Source organism: Phymastichus coffea, unplaced genomic scaffold, assembly GCF_024137745.1.
Source record: "Phymastichus coffea isolate CEN01 unplaced genomic scaffold, Cenicafe_Pcof_1.1 PCOF00001, whole genome shotgun sequence".
In the NCBI taxonomy this organism is placed as follows: Eukaryota; Metazoa; Arthropoda; class Insecta; order Hymenoptera; family Eulophidae; genus Phymastichus; species Phymastichus coffea.
Window position 1 is genome coordinate 10,343,681 of NW_026706812.1, and position 24,166 is coordinate 10,367,846.

The window sequence follows — 24,166 nt, forward strand, 5'->3', positions numbered from 1 at the left end:
CGCATTAGAATTGTGACGACGTGTTCTCTTTTTTACTTACCTTGTTACTGTGACCGTAAAAAAATTGTACATAATAATAATAATCATAATCATAATGGTGCAAATATCGAGGCATATAACAGGAAAGAGAGATATATAATGAGTCCTTTTAAGCTTGTTGTAATTTTATCTACATTCATAATATCTAGTTATTGTTAAATCCGTAAAAAATACATTTTCTGACAAGTAATATTCTTTTTATTGAGAAGATAATTTTTATTTATAGAAAAAAGAAACGAAAAAATTTTTTATGCATTGTGACGGTGTAGGCTGGTCATGGCCTGCACCGTGTGCTTGTTTCCCTCTCCTTCCTAGGCAAAGGCGCACGGCTGGCATCGGACACACGTTATTTTACGTGTCTGATGCCTGCCTTTATTCTTTTTCAGTATTGCAGCTAGAGAGAGAGAAGGCAGCGAGCAAGAGAAACGGGAAGGAAATATCAAGAGTAGGAGAGAGATAGAGAGAGAGAGAAAATATATGTAGTTCGGTAAGGCTCGGCGCAGGGCACTTGTCGCACTGGGCAGTGCCACGTGCTGCCGATTAGGAGGACAGTGGTGGGGAAGGCGTGAGAAGCCGACTCGCACGCACTACTAGATCGTCGCACGCGAAGGAGATCGGCCGCACTGGGAGGATTGCCATCTTTTCTTGCCGCGAACCAGACAGAGAGTGTGAGAGCCGTGACGACAAAGAGTGTGAAGCCGTGAAGACAAAAAAAACTGGGCCACGTCTTGCGTTAGCCGCCTCACCTCCAGCTCACCTGCCAAGCAGCCATTACTTTTTGGTCAGGTTTAGTTTTCTCTCCTCTCGTTTCTCTCTCTCTATTTTCCTCGGCATTGTCTTGCGGTTTTGTGTGCGGCGCCAGGCTTTCACGAGCCGGCAGAACGTATCTTTGTCATTTAGTCGTTTGAGCCGGTTAATGAGATGATATGGCGCTAACATGCCGGACATCTCATTTAGAGTAAGTTTTGCGTATTATTATTGATAAGTGGTTTTGTATTCTCATCGGCACTCAGGGAAGTGCAAGTGTAATAAAAGGTCAATTAACGAAGTTGAGCGTGTGAAATTATTGAATGTACACCTTCTCCTTTCTGCTTTGCTAGAAGCGACACACCGCATCTCTTGCCCTCCCCTTAAATAATTGGTGATAGAGGATATTTCAGGCCAACTCTATTACAGCATAAAAACGTAGGGTGAAAAAAAACTTTTGTTTTTTAAAGAATCTGTACAAAGTTAATAATATTTTACATAAAAAATCAAATATTTTCTTTCCTATACAATTTTTTCTATATTGATATTACCAAAATATGAAAAGTTGAAAGCAGGTGTCAATTTTCGTGAAAAATGCTGGTAAGCGCATCATATCTGATGAAAATAAATTTTAAATGAGTGATTTAGATCGGAGTTGGTAAAAGCTATAAGATAATATACTTTACATTTCCGTGCCATGAATGTTCAAGAATCAGTATAGATAGACAAGAAATTAAAACATTTGCAATATTAATCTATCGTTGCAAAAAAAAAAAACATATAGTAGTATTCGTCTTGAAAAGAGATTTTAGACACCCATACTCGTTTCTTTACGTTAATGTTTACCAAATATACACAATTTTACAGTTTGTCCAATATTGCTCGTATGGGGTAAGGGCAAAATTACGTGATTAACAGTGTATATACTATATTAAACTTTTATATTTTTGCAATTAGAACTGATTTGAATTTGTATAACTTAAAAAAATAGCATTCTTTATAATGTCCATGTTTGTATGTCCACCATAATTGCATATCATATATTTTGTCACTTCTGTTGCTTGTTTTGATGTTTCTCCAACCTATCGCATCTAATTTATCTGTCATTCTACGTACATTAAACTTTGTAAATTTTCATAGAACGCAACATGATGTGGCCATAATTTTTTAGAATATAAGGAACATCATACATAAATTTTGGACATATTTCATCTTACACAATATTTACTTAATAACTTAATTATCAAATTTCTTAATTTTATTAACTAGAAATGTGACTGTTTATATCTTTATTCAAATCATGCGTGCGAAACAAAAACCTAAGTTAGAACGAGGATTCCCACCGTATTTTTATCCACTTCTACTAATACTCGTAGTTATCACCCTCTCATTAATTTTTGTCGCAAAATAGATTCTTGTATGATGGTATTAAAAAATAGTAGAAGTTATTAGAAAGCAAGATATCACATAACAAGTAAAAAAAATTTTTTTTCCTTATCCCTTGGCCGAAAGTGCCTATTTCCCGGCCTGATTTCGCTCCAGGAAGAGGGACTTTTGCGGCCTGTTTGGGAAAAGCGGCGCTGATTGGCTGTTTGGAAACGCGGCGCTGATTGGCTGAAATGCTTTTTTCTATCCAGGCGCGGAAAGGCTTAGGAAAGAGTGTCCTTTGCGGCGTTTTTAAAAAATGTAGACCCCTGATAGGCAAAATTAGAGTTTTTTTTTTATCTTTTGACCGAAAGGCTAAGAAAAGAGCGCTTTTTACGGCGTCTGTAAAAACTTGTATTTAACAGGCCAGCTACAACATCACCACCGAGTAAGAGGAGAGCACTAGACAATATTGAGAATGTCGTAAGAAAAAACGAATGTGTGAATGGAAAAACGATTCCCGCGCAACATGTTACGTTCGAAAACTGTACTTTCAACAACTGTACTTTTCATTTACTTGATAACAAAATCAATAAAGAAAATTGAATAAAATATACTTACTTGTAGCTTTATTGAATAAAATACTTTTGTTTTTCATGCCCGCCCTGACCAGTAAAACCTCGGCTTCGCCACGTATTTACAAAAGTCAGGCGGGCATGGAAACACCTAACCGTACTGCAGCTAGACCAGCTTAACATGATTTAAGCGGAAAGTAAAAAGCACGCGCAGCTACATGGAAAGAATTTCATGTTGAAATGACTAAGATAGCTTAGTAAAAATTTCAGTGACGCCCAGTAAAATTTTCAATCATAAAGTATGACGACTTGGGGTTTCCCAGAATTTTCCCCAAATGTTTTTTCTGTACTCTATAGAGCAGCGGCATTAGGCGCGCGACGCGCATGCGCAGCTGTCATTCCCGCACACTCGGTTAGCCTCTAAAAGTTTAGGTATTTCAACTTTACAGAACGATCACCATAATTTTTACTCTCTCCGTGTACACGGCACTTTCGGCCAGGGATAAGGAAAAATAGTATACGACACACGGCCAGATAGTTGGATGCCCAGGCGTGCGTAAGTGACGAGCGAGCATTCGGCTCGCCCGTCACTTACGCACGCCCCGGAAATCCAACTTTCTGGCCTAGTGTCGTAATGTACTATTTGTCTACGAAGTTTTGAAATAAGTTTAAGTACAACTTGGCTGCGATTGTCATTAATATAATTATTCGTAAATGGTATGATAATAATGAACAATGGAAGTTATTGTAATAGAATGATTTCAACCTTAAATACACTTACCAGATTTCAACCATTTCTTCGAATGTAAGTATGTTTCAAGCATTCTTTCATTGTATAACATATATCCCATTGGTTCACTAACTATACAATCTACTTTTTCTGGTATAGTTATTTCTTCTATTTTCCCTGCAATGATTGTTATTTTGTCTGATAAATTATTAGCTGCGACTAATAGTTCTGCATGGTAAGCCATGTTACTCGCTTCAACTGCGTAAACTTTTTTTGCGCCAGCTTGTACAGCAAAAAACGACAGAATTCCTGAACCTGCTCCTACATCTAATACAATTTTATCTTTAAAATCTGACAAATTTCCTAAAATAGCACGTTGGTATGTACTTGTTCGTACATAGTCTTGCATCATATTTTGTTGCTGTGATAAGTATCCGTAAAATTGAAAGTATTGCATAGCCGATGACTCCTCTGTACGATCATTGAATACTGACTTTCCTAAGTCGTTTTTGAACTTTAATATTACTAAGTTGAAGTTCTTAAAATCTATAAAAATATGAATTCAATTAACATGTAGTTTAGGATTCATAATATTAAATACTATTGGTACATTTATTTTTAGCCGTTTTTATAGTTTGTAACCCATGAACGCCGACAGGACGATATTTCGAGAAATACGTTTGAATAGTTGCCATGCACTGAATTAAAACCAAAAAAAATTTAGGAACCTTTGTTCTCTATGTTTTTGAGGATGCCTTTTTTTTGTAATAGTGGTTAAAAGTCTGGCAAGAAAATATTACCATCAAAAAATGTTAAAAATATATAAAATGGTATTTTCGCTTGAATTTTATTTTGTAATTGAATGTTTGTTTTCTTAACATCTTTTGATATGTTCAAAACCTCTCTAGATCGCGGCCTCGATATCTCAACTAAAAATAAGTAAGGTTTCAGGACCATGAAAATTTTTTGATTAAACAAAATGGTGGCCGAAATGAAAAATTTTTTTCTGTAACTTCATAATATTTTTTCTGGAAAACTATGGATTCTTATGAAAATTTCCTAAGAATAAAAAGATCTTAGAATCACTCAACCAATACTTCAGACTTTTTTGACAATCGTCCAAAAAAATTTTGGAATTTTTGAAGTCACAAGATTACAAATTTAAAAATTATCAGAAAGTTCTGAAAATATTTGAGAATATTCTTTATTTGATTTTAAGAAATTTGCTAAGAAAAACAAAATTTTCATGTTCGCAAAAACTTATGTTTTAGTTCAGATTTCGAACCGTAATTTAAAGACGTCTTCGACATATAAAAAATTATAAGAGGATAGACGATTTAACAAAAATCAGCCGAAAAATCCAGTTTTCTTTTTCTTTTATTTTTGAACTTTTCGATAGCAACATTATTTTCCGAGACATTTAACCAACACTACTGAAAAGAGCACCCTCCAAAACGCAAAGAATAGTGGTTCCTAAATTTTTTTGTTTAAATTCATTGCATAGCGACTATTTGAACGTAGCTCTCGAAAAAGCGTTCTGTCGGCGTTAATGGATTAATGCAGGTAGATGAGTTTGAGTAGTCGATAGGAAAAATTTGAAATGAAGAGTATAAAAATGTAAATAAAGTTTTAACGATCATCAATAGAAAAACTAGTATAGTAAGATAAACTAAAATAAGTTGAGTACTTTAGAAGAAAAGTTAATTTTACGCCCCTGCTCAAAATACGAAAACCTGGCTATCTGAATGTGTTCTTTACTAAACATAAATCAAAGTATTCAGAAAGAGTAGATCAAGTGGAGTTAAGGGTTGCTGAGGCAAGGACGCAGATGTCCCGTAAGTCTTTCCAGGTAATGGAGGCCCATCTCTGGAACAATCTTCCTTCGCATCTGACAAGGGAACCACCCCAACACGACCTCACCGATTTGAATCATGATAGCATAATCACGCATGCAAATAAGTTCTGAGATACTTGTTATTGAGAATGACTTATTTGTTTTTATATGAATTTGATATTATTCGTTATAATAATGCCAGTTCATATTTGGAAGAAAAAAATATGTCTTCGAATGGAAATAAATTTTTGATTCACCGCCAAAATACGTCAAAAATATGTATTACACTGTATCGAAATGTAGAAATTTTGGCAGTTTTTTCTATAATTTCAGATGAGTTTGAATCGTTGCATCGTTTCTACTTAACGTATTATAGCAATTTCTATTTATTCAGACAGTAACTCGTTAAGATAGAATTGGAAAATATCAAATAAAACGAAAAAAAGACCTTTATTAAATATTTTTATGGTATATTTTTTTATTAATAAAATGAGCATTAATATTTCACAGTACTAATTTTCTCGTTTTTTTATTTCGGTTAATCTTCAAGAAAGCTCCCTAAAAAAGTCTTTGCTAAAGTTTCTTAATACCTTTGAAATTATAGAAACACGCCGGTAGTATTTTTTCGTTGCTTTAAAAGTTTTTATAACAATAACCATGAAATTCAATCCCATGAACCTGATCAATCTCATTTTAGCTACATTTCAATCATTAAAAGTACCAAAAGCCTTATAAATAATAAGATAGCGAAATTGAGAGTTGTAGAAATGTAGCTATAGTTCGCTGTATTTTTGTGTAAGAAACACAAACACTTTTTTGAAGATTATCACTATTGTTCTAAATTTGAATCGTAATTGATAAAATATTTGTTTCACTAAAAATTATTATAAATTTCTGCCTACACGTATAAGAAATTGTTTAATATATCTTTTATCAATTCTCTTGTATCACTTCAATAAATTTTTTTGATAGCGTGATTTGTTTTATTTATTCTTATGACTTCTATTACAACTATCTATATTATCAATTTATTATTAGTCATATTTATTATATAGCTATAATTAAAGCAATTTTCTTGAAACTGGTGAAGATTATCCTATTTTCTAAATTCTTTCAAATTATTATTAACCTTGGTAAATCAAGTGATTATGTTATTCAAATTTCTAAAATGATTATGCATATGTAACGGTGTAGGTTGGTCATGACCTACACCGTGCGTTACTTCTCTCTCTCCGATATCGGCAAGGGCTCATGTCGGGAACCTGGCGCACGTATGTTTCGTGCCTGATGCCAGTCTTTTGTTTCAGCATCGGATTCTCAAGAAAGGAAGAGAGAGCAGCAGCAGTATTAGTAGGTAAGAGCGCGCAATAACATGCGCTCTTGTCAGTCACCGAAAGAGAGAGAGAGAGAGAGAGAATGACTTTTTCTTACAACTAATAGTGCAGTCAGAAGATATTCAAAGACAAATTAATGTAACGGTCAACTTAATTAAGTAGTAAATATAATAAAAATCTCTAGCAGCATCACCAGACCTGGGCACTAAGCTGCAAAAAGTATTGTCGCGCCCCAGCCTTAAAACAAGCTAGCGATGGCGCGTGTCTCACAAGGGAACCACCCCAACTCGACCTCACCGATTTGAATGATTTTGGGATATGTTGTAGTACTTGAAAAAAAATTAGATACGTGTTTTTTTTATCGGCCCATATGGGCTTTTAAGGGGTGAAATCCATCCTGAAAATCAACCCCTAAAATCAGTTTTTTTAAATATTTCTCAGCATCAAATGACTATTTTTCAGAAAACTCAAAGTTAAAAAATTTCTTATAAAAAGGCGCTTTTAAGAACATAACATTTATACCGAAGAGTTGCAACCCCCTTTTTAATAGGGGTAAATACACGATTTTTTGTACAGTTTTACGATATGTAATATAGTAAATCAGCGCGATTGATTTAAAAATCGCACTGATAATGAAAAAATAACAAAATTAAATTGACGTGTTTCCAGGTTTCAAAAAAATTTTATTTAAGGAGTGTTTCACCCCCTAGAAACCACCCCCGTCAAACTGTCAGCAGGTTAATCCACCTAACCCTGGGATAAACAAGTTTAGTCGTTTGTTATTTCTTGAAATAATTTAATTCTATGCATGAGCGAGCTACCTCAACTAACTAACCTGCCTCTAACCCACCAAACCCCCATAATCCAGCCTTATCGAACGACATGCGGGCTAACCTTATATAAATAGCGAAAAATAAATGTATTTCTTGAATAACATTCATGTTGCATAACAATATGTCCTAAGTATTACAAATTTTATGTAATAATTATTATTTTCTTTTTATTATAAATACAAAAAAGATAAAAATAATTAATAACGGTTTATAAATATAAGATTTGAGACTAAAATAAATTATAAATAATTATTAACTATTTTGTTTTTTCGAAATTATTAATAACAGTTATAGTATCAGTTTTTTTTAAATATTATTTGCATTGTATTACAAATAGCTGTGTATAAAAGAGTAATAATAATAGTTATTATTTTTTAATCGTAAAGTTATTTCGTAATAAAAAAAAAATAACAAGTAACAACAGTTAAAAATTATTACTTTCAAAAGTGGAAGTTTAATATAGTTATTATTTCTTTTTAAATCATTTACAATTTGTCAATGAGAAAAGAAATTATAACAAATAATTGATTATATTAATAGTTATAAATAATTATTATAGCCTCAATTCCTATACTTATAAACTATTTACTTTTTTCAATTTTCACTTATCGTTTAGTTTACTTTTTGTTGGTACTTTACTTTGCTGACCACTTTATCTTATTAAAAATTTTGTCTTATTAATGGCTCGAAGAAGATAAGTTATATCAAATCTACGCCCCTTACGATAATAAGACATCCGATACATATTTCATTATTCATAGTAGTTGAAGAAAAGTCAAGTATTTAAAAAGTTAAAGTTTTTTTATAGTGCTGGAATTATAAATAAACTTATTTCTATATTTACATACAAATTTCCCGAACACGAAAATATAGTACATAACAAGAAGAAAAGTTTTTGTCAACTACGTAAGTATTTATGTCACTTATCATATATAATTTTATTCAAATATTTTGATTTGTAAACATGTGAAATATAACTGTTAAAAACGTATGATCAAATTCTATTTATAGACTAGGTTTTCTTATGTCTTTTGTAAAATTATTCAGCTGCAAAAAAGAGTATTTATATCTTGATTGTGTTTTAGATTAAAACACGAAGATCCTTTGAATGTAGTCAATTTATTATTAGCATATTTTCAAAGTTTACAAATACCAGATAGCGAGATTAATTTCAAAGAAATTAAATTGTCAGAAAAGTTGAAAGAAATATTAATAGATGCCGTGTATGAGTTTAATGATATTGATATGATTGTTGAAGAGTCGTTAGATTTTCATGAAGATTATAAAGATACTGATGCTAAAATAGTCGAAGATGAAGTTCAACATCACTTTCCTGATCCTGATTTTGCACCAACAAATCAGTGCACAAGTGATAATTAAGAAATCACATTTGATTATAAACAAAGAGCCGCAGAATTTTGTAGGAGCGGAAAAAACAAAAACTTAAAACTGGATACTGTACAACATAGATTCAAAAAAGTTTTATCTATAAGTCAACTTAAACGTTGGGCAAAAACAATTAATAAAAATGGAACCTACCGAGAAAAAATTGCGTAAATTTGCCAATACACGTTTGATAATTTAAAAGCCGCTATTGCAGCTGGTACCATAGTGCATGATCGAGACATACGGAAATGAGCATTGTAAGCTCAAAAAATTGTTGGCCATGAAGATATAAAATTTAAGGTTTCTCAAAATTGGTTACTAAAATTTAAAAAAGCTCATAGAATAGTATCTAGAAAAATAAATAAATTTATCACCAAAAAAACATTAAAAAGTAAAGAAGAACTACAAACTAATGCTCATGCTTTTGTAGCTGATGTTAAATCATGTTATAATCAACCAGAAATCGGCATTGCAAACTTTTATAATTCAGATCAGAGTGGTTTCCTATTAGAAATGCACTCGGGAAGAACATTAGCAGTTGAAGGTGAAAAGCAGGTGCAATGTCTGATACAGTCGGTTTCATCGACAACGTACAGTTATCCAGTTCAACCAACTATATCAATAACCGGGAAACTTTTATCACCACTTTTTAGAGTATTAAAAGAAAAAAGTGGTCAATTCGGTCCCATTACGAAATCTTCATTATTTAGACCAGAAAATGTGCATGTGAAAGCATCTAAATCTGGAAAATTAACAACAAGTTAGTATATTTTTGTTTATTATAATGTAATGACATAAAAAAATTTTAACACTTTTATTTTAGATCATTTTAAAATTTGGTTGAAAGAAGTTTTTTACCCAAATGTTGGACCTCAATCTGTACTTTTACTGGACTCTTGGAGTGGACATTGCGATAAAGCTGTAAGTCGCACGAAGACAAGGAGCACAAATTCACACTCCGGTTGCGGCAAAGTCTGTCTTTATCGCTTCGAGGTAACTCGCGTGTTTTGGTTTCGCCCTCGATGGCGAAACTCCTCACTCGCACACTTTCGCATGCTCGCACGCACTCAGCTCCTTCAGGCTACAGCACGGCTCCTGCAGGTCCGGGTCAGCTCGTGTCGACACTCAGGATGGCTCGGGAACAACGACAATCTCTTTCGCACAGCTTAGCGATCGGGTGCTGATCCTCGACTCTCCGGCTAACGTATCGGTAGCTGATTCTGCACTTTCGGCTAAGCATGTCGATGGTTATTCCTTCACTGTCTCATTTTCATACGCGCGCGTTCCGTCCCGTCGCGTGCCGAATTCCCTCGTCACATTTTCCCCAACCGACAGGTGCTGCCCTCGCGGGCACCCGCACGGTTGGGCCGTTAGCGTAATAAGACGTTTACCGTCACAGCCCCCTTCCAGTCTGGACCTATGGGGTCCTCGACGATAGAATCATTAGCGCTATTCTTTTGGAGGTTAAGAGGGTAAGGATAATAACAGGTCACGTTCTCCGTGATATTTCGTTTTTATTGGACGTTGGTGTGGGTGTGGCCCTGCTCATGGGGGCAGGGATCTTTAACCTGGTCGGTCACTGGGATATCTCCCGGCCTTCTGCGTCCAACGATAGGCACCCGCGTGCCTCCCATCCCAGCCTCTCCTGGACCAGGTCGACGTGCTGTCGGACCCGTGGACAACATCCGCGCGGGTCACCCCGGGGTAGTGGCACACGTGGCACCCTTCCCACTGTGCGCGGGAGAGGATACCACGAAGGAGGCCTCGCTCCCTGGAGATCAGCGGCAACCCGTCACGTCTGTTCGGGGCGGACCACAACGGTCTTTCGGCCGTGTGGTCCTCGCCCCCGGACCCCACCACAAGGTTCATGTAGATGTGGGTCCAGTTGCTTGACCTCCGTTACTGATGTCCACGTTTACCACGAGGTTTACCCCGCACGTCCGTGGACCCCGCTGTATCGTGGCCTCCGACCTGACATCTGGAGCCGCTAGTCTGGCTCCGACGGCTGGAGGCTGGGTGGGACCATTAGGTGCGTCGCCAACCGGGCCCTCGAGGGCCTGGCGGTAACGGCGCTGAACCTTTTTCAGCGCTCGGGCGAACTGGCGCCGGCGGAACACCACCTCGCTCCAGTAATCCATATCACTGGGGCGATGTCCCGCAGTCATATATGCGTCGTATCCCGCGTATACGGCTCGTTGGAGGGTGTTGAGGGTGGTCCAGCCTTGTTCGACCTCCTTCAAACCCTCCACTATCTCCTCCCAGGTTCGTTCGCCAGGCGAGGATGCCTGGGCCAGTGAACCTGGGGCGCCAGATCGCATCGTCGAAAGCTCCCTCCGTCTGCGTGCCTACGGAGGTTGGTCGGGGCCTCATGGGGATTGCTCCCGCTGGTGCTGTGGGTAGCGTGGTCGACTCTTCGCGCACGTCGCCCTGCACTGTCGAGGGGCGCAGTGATTCTTCGCCCGCGACCTCCTGGATAATCACGGATGACGAGCTCGCATGAGCTCGCATCCGTGTTTGCTCTTCTTCCTCCTTCTTCTCTCCGAGGAGGTGTAAGGCAGCGTGCACGACTCCCTCGACGGCGGGACCTAGGTCCAGCCTAATGAGGGCGGCTGCCGCTCCTTTCGAATTGCTCGAAGGTAATCTCAATCCTGTAACAGTCACGCATGTCAGAATCTATAACCCTTTCCTCGGGTACCGAAGGTGGGCGCCTGTTAGGCTGCCCAGGGCCTTCGTCGCCGGGATTGAAGGTGGGGTCCTTTGCGTCGGTCTCCCAGGTCCTTCGTTCGCAGGGTCACATGCATCCACGGTCGGTGTTCTCGACGATCTACCTCTCTTCCTTTTCCCGACAACGGGAGGGGAGATACGTGGATTCTGTTGATACGTTGTAGTTTGGGCGGTTAGCGCGTTCTTGCAAGGTCTCCCTTGCGGGCGCTTTGCTGTGTTAGTTGGTGGGGCAGTTATCAGGATCTTATCGGAGGGATCGGAAGGGACGTGACGAGGTTTTGCTCGAAGTTGTCGCGTTATCATTCCGGATCGTGTTATCCGTAGTAACGGCGCGTCCGTCTTCACGTGTCGTCGCGTCGCTCGCCGTAGGCGGGATATTGGTCGCCACGGTTCCCTCGTGGATAGTCAACAAACCAAGGTATGTGGCCTCAGGCTTGCAGAAGACACTCTTCTCTCGATTAATCGAGAGGCCAGCTCTACATAACATATCCAACACGGTTTTAAGATGTTGTAGGTTATCTTCGAATTTGGACGATACTCCGATGATATCGTCCAAATAGCGAAGGCAAAATCGCCAAGCTCGGGTCCGATCACGCTATCTATTAACCGTTGGAAGGTGGCGTCGGCGTACGAGGGACCGAATGGCATTCGTACGAACTGGGAATGTCCCAGTCCGGGCACGGTACAGGCAGTGATAGGTCGAGATTCGGCCTTGAGTGGTATCGTATCACCGACCCGGATCTCGTGTTCAATGCCTGTTGCACGTCCCAGTCCCACGGGGGCCTACGATAAGGCCTCGCCTAATACACCAATAATAAATTTGTAATACTTAAGACATATTGTTATGCAACATGAATGTTATTCAAGAAATACATTTATTTTTCGCTATTTATATAAGGTTAGCCCGCATGTCGTTCGGTAAGGCTGGATTATGAGGGTTTGGTGGGTTAGAGGCAGGTTAGTTAGTTGAGGTAGCTCGCTCATGCATAGAATTAAATTATTTCAAGAAATAACAAACGACTAAACTTGTTTATCCCAGGGTTAGGTGGATTAACCTGCTGACAGTTTGACGGGGGTGGTTTCTAGGGGGTGAAACACTCCTTAAATAAAATTTTTTTGAAACCTGGAAACACGTCAATTTAATTTTGTTATTTTTTCATTATCAGTGCGATTTTTAAATCAATCGCGCTGATTTACTATATTACATATCGTAAAACTGTACAAAAAATCGTGTATTTACCCCTATTAAAAAGGGGGTTGCAACTCTTCGGTATAAATGTTATGTTCTTAAAAGCGCCTTTTTATAAGAAATTTTTTAACTTTGAGTTTTCTGAAAAATAGTCATTTGATGCTGAGAAATATTTAAAAAAACTGATTTTAGGGGTTGATTTTCAGGATGGATTTCACCCCTTAAAAGCCCATATGGGCCGATAAAAAAAACACGTATCTAATTTTTTTTCAAGTACTACAACATATCCCAAAATCATTCAAATCGGTGAGGTCGAGTTGGGGTGGTTCCCTTGTGAGACACGCGCCATCGCTAGCTTGTTTTAAGGCTGGGGCGCGACAATACTTTTTGCAGCTTAGCGCCCAGGTCTGGTGATGCTGCTAGAGATTTTTATTATATTTACTACTTAATTAAGTTGACCGTTACATTAATTTGTCTTTGAATATCTTCTAACTGCACTATTAGTTGTAAGAAAAAGTCATTCTCTCTCTCTCTCTCTCTCTCTCTCTTTCGGTGACTGACAAGAGCGCATGTTATTGCGCGCTCTTACCTACTAATACTGCTGCTGCTCTCTCTTCCTTTCTTGAGAATCCGATGCTGAAACAAAAGACTGGCATCAGGCACGAAACATACGTGCGCCAGGTTCCCGACATGAGCCCTTGCCGATATCGGAGAGAGAGAAGTAACGCACGGTGTAGGTCATGACCAACCTACACCGTTACATATGCATAACCATTTTAGAAATTTGAATAACATAATCACTTGATTTACCAAGGTTAATAATAATTTGAAAGAATTTAGAAAATAGGATAATCTTCACCAGTTTCAAGAAAATTGCTTTAATTATAGCTATATAATAAATATGACTAATAATAAATTGATAATATAGATAGTTGTAATAGAAGTCATAAGAATAAATAAAACAAATCACGCTATCAAAAAAATTTATTGAAGTGATACAAGAGAATTGATAAAAGATATATTAAACAATTTCTTATACGTGTAGGCAGAAATTTATAATAATTTTTAGTGAAACAAATATTTTATCAATTACGATTCAAATTTAGAACAATAGTGATAATCTTCAAAAAAGTGTTTGTGTTTCTTACACAAAAATACAGCGAACTATAGCTACATTTCTACAACTCTCAATTTCGCTATCTTATTATTTATAAGGCTTTTGGTACTTTTAATGATTGAAATGTAGCTAAAATGAGATTGATCAGGTTCATGGGATTGAATTTCATGGTTATTGTTATAAAAACTTTTAAAGCAACGAAAAAATACTACCGGCGTGTTTCTATAATTTCAAAGGTATTAAGAAACTTTAGCAAAGACTTTTTTAGGGAGCTTTCTTGAAGATTAACCGAAATAAAAAAACGAGAAAATTAGTACTGTGAAATATTAATGCTCATTTTATTAATAAAAAAATATACCATAAAAATGTTTAATAAAGGTCTTTTTTTCGTTTTATTTGATATTTTCCAATTCTATCTTAACGAGTTACTGTCTGAATAAATAGAAATTGCTATAATACGTTAAGTAGAAACGATGCAACGATTCAAACTCATCTGAAATTATAGAAAAAACTGCCAAAATTTCTACATTTCGATACAGTGTAATACATATTTTTGACGTATTTTGGCGGTGAATCAAAAATTTATTTCCATTCGAAGACATATTTTTTTCTTCCAAATATGAACTGGCATTATTATAACGAATAATATCAAATTCATATAAAAACAAATAAATCATTCTCAATAACAAGTATCTCAGAACATATTTGCATGCGTGATTATATTATAAAATTTGCTTTATGTCGTTCTCTCTCCATTCTATTTATGAGTCAGCTTTTCTTCTTCACTCACAGTATTTGATGCATTTAAAATTTAAGTATCCATTTTTGTGTACTGCAACGATTGCCGAAAATCGTTTAGACTCGCGTGGGTTACTAAGCGGCTGAGCGTAACAGCCGCGATCGGTTTGAGAGAGAGAGTGAAGGTGCGTTAGGGGCAATGACCGGGAGGGGAGAGTTAGCTAGCCAGTATGACTGTGTCCTTCAGTCCGGCTACATCGCATACGCGTTAGAGGCAACAGAGAGTCCGAGTGTTTTACGAGTGAGATCCAGGGAGCAGTGCACATTGTTAGCGAGTTGTGAGGTAGGAGTGCACACCGCGCAACGTGTGCAGCGGCGACCGACAACAACGATCGGCACGGTAGTACGAGGGCACACACTGCACGACGTGTGTGACACCGTCGTCGTTAGTGATAATCGGGAGTGGAGTGCCGAGTGCGCGCATTGTTGAATGTGCGCGACCTCGGCTCCAGCGAGCTCAACCTCTGCGACTCCTGCAGCCACGCAACAACAACAGCAGAGCAGCAACCGCAGAGGCAGTTCATCAGCAGCGTGTTAATCGGATACGGTTGGCCACTGTATCCCCGTCAACTTAGCGGTAGGTGCACAGCACTGTTGTCGCGTTGAATTTAGCGTGCGATCCCGTGCAGCGCGCGCGGTGAGTTTCTTGATAGCGAGCGTGCGAATAGTCCGCGACATCCGCGAGATTTACTCTCTCTCTCCCCGTTCAAATTGGTGTATCGAAATAGCGTGCGTGAGTCTCTCGGCAAATCCCTCCCTTATACTAGTTTTGAGTTAATAAAGTGGTTAGAGATTAACACGAAACGATCTCGTTATTTTGTCTTCCCTTTGTTCGAAATCGGTGTTATTGTTTACGTTTGATTCGAACGCGCCGGTAATTTAGCACGAATCACGAAAGCAACGAGAGAAGCTGCCCGCCAACCGAGTTGTCAGCAGTGGCCGACGGAGCGCTGTAAAGCAGGCGTAATAGCGCCCCTGGCGGAGAGATCGTGAACCCAGGTTGAATCGGTAAGAGAACTCGGCGCAGGCGCACACCTGGACAAGGTGAGCAAGTGTGCTAGGAGCACACAGTTAACAGGGCACCGTCTGGCTGTATTTAGGGTTGTTATTACCCGAGGTTTGCGGCTAGGCGGCAGCCTGTTACAGTACGTATTTGTATTTATTCAACTAACAAATTCTAATAACAATAAAAAAATGTTACTACTCTATCCATAATTCTAATGTCAATATGAGCCTACTTTTAAAATTTTTTAGTATATTGGTTTAACAAAAAGTTTATGAGAATAACTAATCAATTCTATTTAAACTAGTTTCATGAGACATTCAATTTCAGATATAATTTGAATTACATTTATCATTATACATAATAATCCTTAAATGGTCTACATTAAAATAAAAGTTCTTATTGGTAATCATGTTTTTTGCGGCGATTTTGTGTAATATAATAGCATTCAAGAATTTTTTGGATATTTTTCTCTTGAATTTGGCTGTAAACCAGAGTTAATAGTCCCCACCAACACAAGTGTAAGATTGACAAAATTAAGTGCAGAATATTTTCCGTATGCCAAAATAAACACAAAGTGTTAAAGTATGCTATTATTTCGAAAAAAGATCCCAATCTTCTACTGATACTTGATAAAATATAAGAGGGATGGTTATCACATGACAAAATTTGTTTAATACAAATACACCTCAGCTGACAATGAAATATATATGTTTGGGTAACATACACTTTATTCAGATTTTCTTTTCAAAACTAACGTTTTAAACCAATTTTTCTATATAAAAGTAATTTTTTATAAATTTACTTTATGTTTATGCTTGCAGAATAGATCAAATTTTGTGAACTAATTCATATATCTTAGCATTATTTGTAATATGGATTTTTGAGCTAGTTTGGTTGAAAAGTATAAAGTTTTTTCATTTAAAATAAGTATCCCTTGACACTCGCAACTTTTAAGGCTGTTTCATTCCCTAATATGGTTAATCTGCAGATGAAAAACAATTATGTCTCATTTAAAAAAAACTGTCAAAATATGCTATTATATCGAAAAAAAATCCTAAGTTCTTCGAAAAAAAAACCGTTTATCTCAAAAAGGCCATCTTTTTTTTCTCTCAAATTTTTTTTGTAGGTTCTTTGTACCAGGACTTTCAAATCTATGTATCCGAAATTTGGTGTTTTTTCCTCAGGTCGCATACAAAATTAGAATAAAAAAAATTGGAATAAGTAAATTGGAAAACAATTATTTCGATGTAATTATCTGCCTAATCAAGAAGACATTCTTTCATTCGGCATATGTTATTTACTTATGTACGTACTCCATAAACACAGATGACCGAATACATAATCAAATAGAGACCCCGACGTATGTAAATATTCACCACTTTTATAGAATTCAGCGTTAGTGTAAGCTTGATTGTCTTGTTGACAACATGGCAGGTCTTTATTCTGCAAAGAGATTGAAGTGCTTAGACTATTTCAATATTCGCAAAAAGAACGTGTATCAGTGTAGAAGTATAAAATTTCAAAAAAATGATGATTATGCTGACTATCTGCAAATAAAGCTCCAGAATGATAAAATGGATGCGACTCTTAGTGTATGTAGCAATTGCTTCAAACGTATTGTGAATTACCACAACTCAACAGAGCTAGATGATTACAATGAACAACAAGCAGATCAACCCGAAGAAATGCAAGTTGATGATACTGATCGTGATTTTCTACTAGATACATCGGCCTGTATTAAAGAATTTAATAATGAAATTATCTGCCAGTTAAAATATCCAGTATCGCCCTTACGTAAAATGTACGATCTGTCAAATACCAATGTTGCAACGTATGTTCTCAAAAAAAAAGAGACAATTTGTCTCTTCTTATTCTGAAGCAACAAGGGAAAAATTACAAAAAATATACGATGTGAAAATTGAAGAGACAAGTGATACGAATAACTTTTCTACTGAACTACAAGAAAACTTTTCCAAAGCTTTTAATAACTGTTCAACGATCTCTGAAAAAATAAGACTTCTGACAATTGTAGCACGTGTATTATCGAAGTTTCAAATTTTAACAATGTTTCCGCAAGTAACTGTATATGATAGATAAAGCAAGAAATCTTGCTTGGAACGGAGGTAATTTTTTTTTTATTAACTCCATGTAAATTTACAATCTGTCTCACATAGTGAGACAATAAGCAAATATTTCTACTACTTGACATTCACAATCTAAATAACAGAGCACTCCAGTGAGTATGCTGTTTTTGTTTACAGTTTTTGCATAATTAACTTAATCTATTCCGTCGTTTATCAGTTTATGTTTCTTAAGTCTAGTGTTGGTAATCTCTTCAGAGAGCAGTTTGCTAATAAGTTCGTTTGAGTGGTTTTGCAGTCTGGTGTGGTACTTTTTGTAGAAATTAATTATTTCCTCCTTTACTTTTGTAATCTGTATTGTTTTTTCGAATGATCTCGTTTGGCATGAATCAAGGCGCGTTTGTTATGCTGCGTAAGACTTTCGATTGATTTCTTTCCAGTATTTCGATGTTCGAGTTTGAAGCGGCTCCCCATAGTTGGATGCCATAAGTCCAGACTGGCTTGAGTACTGCTTTGTATAACAAGAGTTTGTTTTCGATTGTTAGCTCGGATTTTGCTCCAATAAGCCAGTACATTTTTCTCCATTTTAATCCTAGTTGTTTTCTTTTTGTAAATACGAGTATATGTTGTTTCCATGTCAACTTTCTATCCAAGTGGATGCCTAAGTATTTGACATGGTCTTTTTGCGGTATGTATTTGTCATTAAGTGTAATGGATGGACACGTATTTTTACGGAGGGTGAATGCGGTGTGAACTGATTTACTTTCATTAACTATTATTCTACACGAGTTAACCCTTTCAAGGGTGGGTGCCAGTATTCAGGCACCCTATCTTTCCTCAGTTTTTTCTTTATAGCTTGAATAATCTGAGCTCTAGATCGCTTTAATCTTTTTTGTTTGAACACTGGATGCTTGGGGAACAGGTTTCTTGAGGTAAAATTCCAGAATAGCACTACATATAATTTTTTATAAACAATTGACAAATAAAAAAAGGAGAGATATTTAATGAAATTCGGTTTTGAGCTTATTTTACGACTAAATTCGTTGATATTTGGTATACGGGGGTTTTCAAGGCCGTTGATTACGAATCCAGTATCAGATTTTGGAAACTTAAAATGGTGGATACAATATAGCGGCTTCGTCGCAAGAAAAGTTCACAAAATTAAATTATTTCAGCTAGTATTGCCTGCACATGGGTTTTCGAGGGCGCCGATTACGAATCCAGTATCAGATTTTGAAAATTCAAAATGACGGATCCAATATGGCAGCCTGACTGTAAGAAAAATCTAAAAAAATTTAATTATTTGAGCTGGTATCTATGCAGGGGTTTTTGAAGGTGCTGAATACAGCCTGATTGTAAGGAAAATTCACAAAATTCTGTTATCTTAGCTGTTATCACTTGTTTTTGAGGTAGCTGATGATGAAATGAGTTTTGGGTGTAGAAAACTCAAAACGGTGGTTCAAATATGGTGGTAAAGTTTTCATAAAATATACTTATTATTATTTCTTTTCGGCTAGATATTTGATTGCATTCGAATTATCCCAATAGGATAAATAACATTTTTATTATGACGATTTTTAGTATACTAGAAAAAGAATATCTGAGAAAGAAAAAACAAGCTTTCATGTATGTGAAATTTTGGCCGTGTTAAAGATCACGTTAGAATGGCAGGCTAACGGTCAAATAGTGTGATCCTAGTTTTAACTTTGTATTGAATTTTCTTATTGATTAGTTGAATAAAAAAAAACAAATAATTTTGAATAAAAAATGAGTGATTCTGAAGAAGAATAGGAAGGAGATCAAATCTCATCAGACGATGAATCTGTCGATGGAAATGACATAAGCGATGAAGAAGGTTGTGACCTGAATGTAGACTCTGGAAAACATTATGAGAATGATTCTCGTAGGTTCGAAAACAGCAAAATTTCATCAGATGAAACTTGGTCAAACTAATCTTTACCTTTCTATAACTTACCTTTCACAGAGAACGTTGGGCCAAAGAATATTCCTGATACTGTCAGAACACCTGGGGATATTTTCTTGATTCTCTTATCGGTAGAAAATATCGAAAACATGGTTCAACAAATCTATATTATGAACAGAATAAAATAAAAATGACGTTCCCGTAACTGCAGATGAGATAAAGAAATTTATTGGTGTGACATCCGGGTCACTATCTCAGGTACGTCTGAGGTGGACGTAATCTCAGGCGCTCTATTTGGTTTGCGTGCGTACGCTTAAACCGGGACGAGCGATTGGAGAATTAGAGCTTTTCTACTTCGCGTTTCGCGTAAAAAGAGTGAAAAAATTAAACTGGACTACAAGCCTTCCATCAAACACCAGGGTCCAATGGAGTCGGGACTTGGATGTGAAAATCCCAAACCTTGCCGGAATTATCACATAAAAAGTATTTTATTTTAGTTTAACGGCGCGACTGTCTTATTGAAAAAGTATCCCAATTCCTGCTGAAATACTTTTTCGAAGACCTATTTTTCACGAGTTTCGATCAGCTACTCTAACAAGAAGAGGAAAAGGAGAGATAGTGAATAAAATTTTGTTTCAACTTACTTTTCTTTTATTTAGTTAACTGGTACTGGAGAAGTCAATCTGGACCTGGCACTTGGTCAATGAGATGCACTTAAAAGCTTGTGTGGAGCGTGAGAGCGTGAGAGAGAGATTTTCGCTTGCGCATGCCCTTTTAAACCCTGGGGGTGGTTGGGAGGAAAATCCCTCTTTCAGTCCCTCGAAATTTGGGAAGAGTGGAAATGCCAGTGAATTCTAATTGGCCAACCGAGATTTTCCCTCCTTTTCTCTTTCGGATTTCGGGCCCTAATTGGTTCGGGGGCGTGGTGAGAATTGGGGGCGCGCGTTCAAGAGTTTGGGCCTTATCTCGCTAGATGACTCTCCAAGTACCATTTTTAGTACAGTTTCTCTTATAATTATTAAGTTATTTATTATATAAAATTATTACAATTAATTCTTAAAAATAACGTAAGTTCCTTATTATTTAACATATTTTACGCGAAAATCTGTTGATCCTACATGTTTACAATTAGTAACTTAATTAATTAACTCACTTCGTTGTTTAAATAAATTCGAACGAAAAAAGGGTATTATTTAATTGTGGACTGTATAACTGATTTGCTAAAATTCGTTCAAGTAACTGTTTTCGACTATTTACCTCATTTTTCTAATTTGTAATTTAAAAACTTCGAGTTATTTTCAATGATTGCGCGGCAACTATGTTTCTAATCAAAAAGTGTGTGGGAGGTTTCAAGAAGCTGCGAAATTTTCCTATCATGCTGTTATTTTCCCGATTCATTTATGTAAAATTAGTTATTAAGGTTTTTTTATATAGCAAAAGTTTTGACTTCTAAAAGTGGAAATCTTTTGGGTGAAATCGAGTAACAGGATGCAGGTGGAATTCCGCGGCTCCTTTACTCTTTATCTAAACCTACTCAAAAAACTTTATGATCGTGCGAGGTAAACATCGGAAAGCGCGCGATAAAGGGACGACTATTTTCACGTGTCCTCCAGCTGCTTCAGCTGAAGGCTCTCCTTCGCTAGTTTACCGAGTTAAAATTTAAGCTACACAAAAGTACATGAGGAAAAAAAAATTTATTTCTAATAAACGGCCCGACGTTACACCCCCCCCCCCCCCACTTAAACGGTTACTTAAGGAGCGCAGCGAGGCAAAGTAATCGCTAATTAAGATGTGATTGTAGAGCATGGTAACCAAGATTTATTAACATTTACTGTCGAGAAAAGAAACTATTGTTAGTTTGGATTGAGGACACTGGATGTTCTTTTGGTACGTTGGCATCTCTTTCTTGAACCTGAACTGGTATGTAATGGGGTATCTGTATTGGCATAGGAACTCTACTTGGTTCTTCCTGGGATTTTTCATTTTCCTTCTGCGTTGAATGGCCTAAGTGGATAAGGAAAGTTGTGAGACTGTTCCATATGGCTCCAAAAAGTTGGTAGGACCACCCATAAATACTATGCAGAGCCATGCCGTTGATAAAGATTTCTATCACCTTTTTAATTATTTGAATAATAAAAAGGATAGCTATCACTCCTGCACTGAATGTTCCAAACGTCATGAATTTACCCCACATTCGGTTCCAAGTGGTATGAACTAAGCGTTCTAAAGTGTTCTCATTGAGCAATTTATTAATTACTCCTTCTTGATCTTTCATCGCATGACCTTTGATTTCTCGAGCAACATCATTGATGACAGCTGATTGTTCGAGAGGATACATGATTCGATTTAGAAGATCCTGCAGATCTTGTTCAGTATAAATACCACTTGTAGCGAGAGTTGGAATATCTTGATATTTCCAGGTCATTTGGGCAAAAGGCTTCAAAATCTCTGGTGTTCTGGCGTCTACAGGACGTGGCATGAATTTATACCAATTTTCGTTGATATAAAAGTGAGTGGACAGCAGAGCGTTACAATCCACTATTGTTCCTTGAGTCTTGAGAATATGTGTTTTGGGTGTCATAAATTTGGTGATATTGTTATGGACTACTTTTAATTCTTCATAACAGTTGGTCCCCGGCGAAATCTTTACGTCTACCGGGATACATTTGACGACGTGAACTACTTCGCCAGCCGTTACCGCCATATATCCAGGTCCTTTCATTAAATTGTATGCGAATTGATCAGGTGAATACGTGGCTATTGCTAAAGCATTTTTTAAAATTTCGCGTTCTTGTCTACAACGCTGTACAACTACATCTCTATACAAACTATTTATTTGATTTTTGATATAACGCTCGACGAATACAAATTTAGAATTAACGTACGCAAATATGTCTAAATTGCTTAATGATAATTTCTTTGCTACGGCAAAGGTCGAGACTCCTCTAGTGGTTTCAAAAATGAATAATTTTGGATGTTCTGTTTGAACTATTTCATATCCACAGATTTGTCTTTTTCCTTTGGCCATTAAGGCGAAGGTAATATCTTCTGTTATCAAGGAATATATACGGTTCTGGTGCTCGTCTATTATTTTGTTAGCTATGCCTTCACATAATATCCCGTAATGATTGAATTTACATATATCCCGTGGTATCGTTTTCCAGAAAGTATTACCTCCTTCCGGGTCTATACAGGTTTCTTCAGTTAATGTGCATTTGATACCTGAGCGTAGTCGTACTTGATCGTTATTTAAGTCAACTGGTGCAGTATAGTCTTGCACGGTTATTTTTACTAAACCTTGAACTACAACATTCTCCCAGGTACCATATGCATCAGAATACACACCACCGTTGCAACTACCATCGATTTTTAAACTACCAGCTAGTGTTAAGGGTCGGATTATGGTTTGGTTAACTTTAATATCGCGTAGTACACGTATCTCATCGAAATATAATGTGCCGGTATTATACAAGTCTGAACAGCGTTTTTGGCTGATCTCGACCATATATTCGTGTATTCCATCTTTGACAGCCGAACTATGGGAGTGCATTCCACAATGATAAATGTGACGTTGTAGTTGTATCTTGCATTGTATCACGTGTACTTCCTCGAATTGGTTTAACTGTAATAACTGTATATGGATCTGAGTGCTATTAATTTTTCCGGGAGGTATATCGCATTCTTCTACGCCAAGCAAAGAAACAGTGGTAATGTTTAATGATCTCGCTCCGCAATCGTATCCTATGATGGCTTGGCCTTGATATGCAATGGTAGATAAGATTAATATGTAAAATCCAAATTTATTCATATCCATTTTCTGAAAAATAAATAATGTTAATTCTTATGTTAACTATTAATTGCTGGAACGGAAAACCAATGATTAATTCGGTATATTTATTTATACTTATTATTACTATCATTTTATTACTATTATTTTACTATTATTATTTTACTGGAAATGATATTGTTCATTTTATCTATGATTTATTTATAAAAAAAAAATTTTTTTTTTTTTTTTTTTTTTTTTTTTGTGTTTTCTAGTTTTATGCCTCTCCTCCTTTTTATGAATTATTATTATTATTAATATACGATATTCTAAGCCTATTCGCGTGAACTACTTTGGTTCCTTTTTTCATTTGTATTTTGACATTGTTTTTCGGTAAAATTCCTATTATTTTAAAAGGGCCTGAATAATGATCTTCTAATTTACCGGGTTTTGGACCACTTTTCAAAAATACAAAATCTCCAAGCTTAAAATTTTTCGGATTAAGGTGTCTGTCATAATATTTCTTTGATTTTTCTTTTGATGCTATTAAATTGTCGTATGCCAACTTTTGAATTCCTGTTATTCGGGTGACTAACTCTGTAATGTACCCTTTATAAGTGGGCAATAAATCTCCTTCTTGTAATGGATAACTTGAGGGCAGTCTAGCTAATCTGCCAAAAACGACTTCATATGGAGTGTGTTTGGTACTCTCTTGAAC

The 24,166-nt window shown here is 36.6% G+C and overlaps 1 protein-coding gene across 2 annotated transcripts in view; it reads right to left on the reverse strand.

The window, feature by feature from the left end:
* The window catches only part of LOC131662821 (histone-arginine methyltransferase CARMER), a 446,976-nt gene that overhangs the window by 302,108 nt on the left and 120,702 nt on the right, over nt 1-24,166 (reverse strand). For both annotated transcript variants that reach the window (XM_058932892.1, XM_058932812.1), the window contains exon 3: nt 3,508-4,002. In XM_058932892.1, the coding sequence (XP_058788875.1) occupies nt 3,508-4,002 (495 nt within the window). The remainder of the gene's footprint in view (nt 1-3,507; nt 4,003-24,166) is intronic.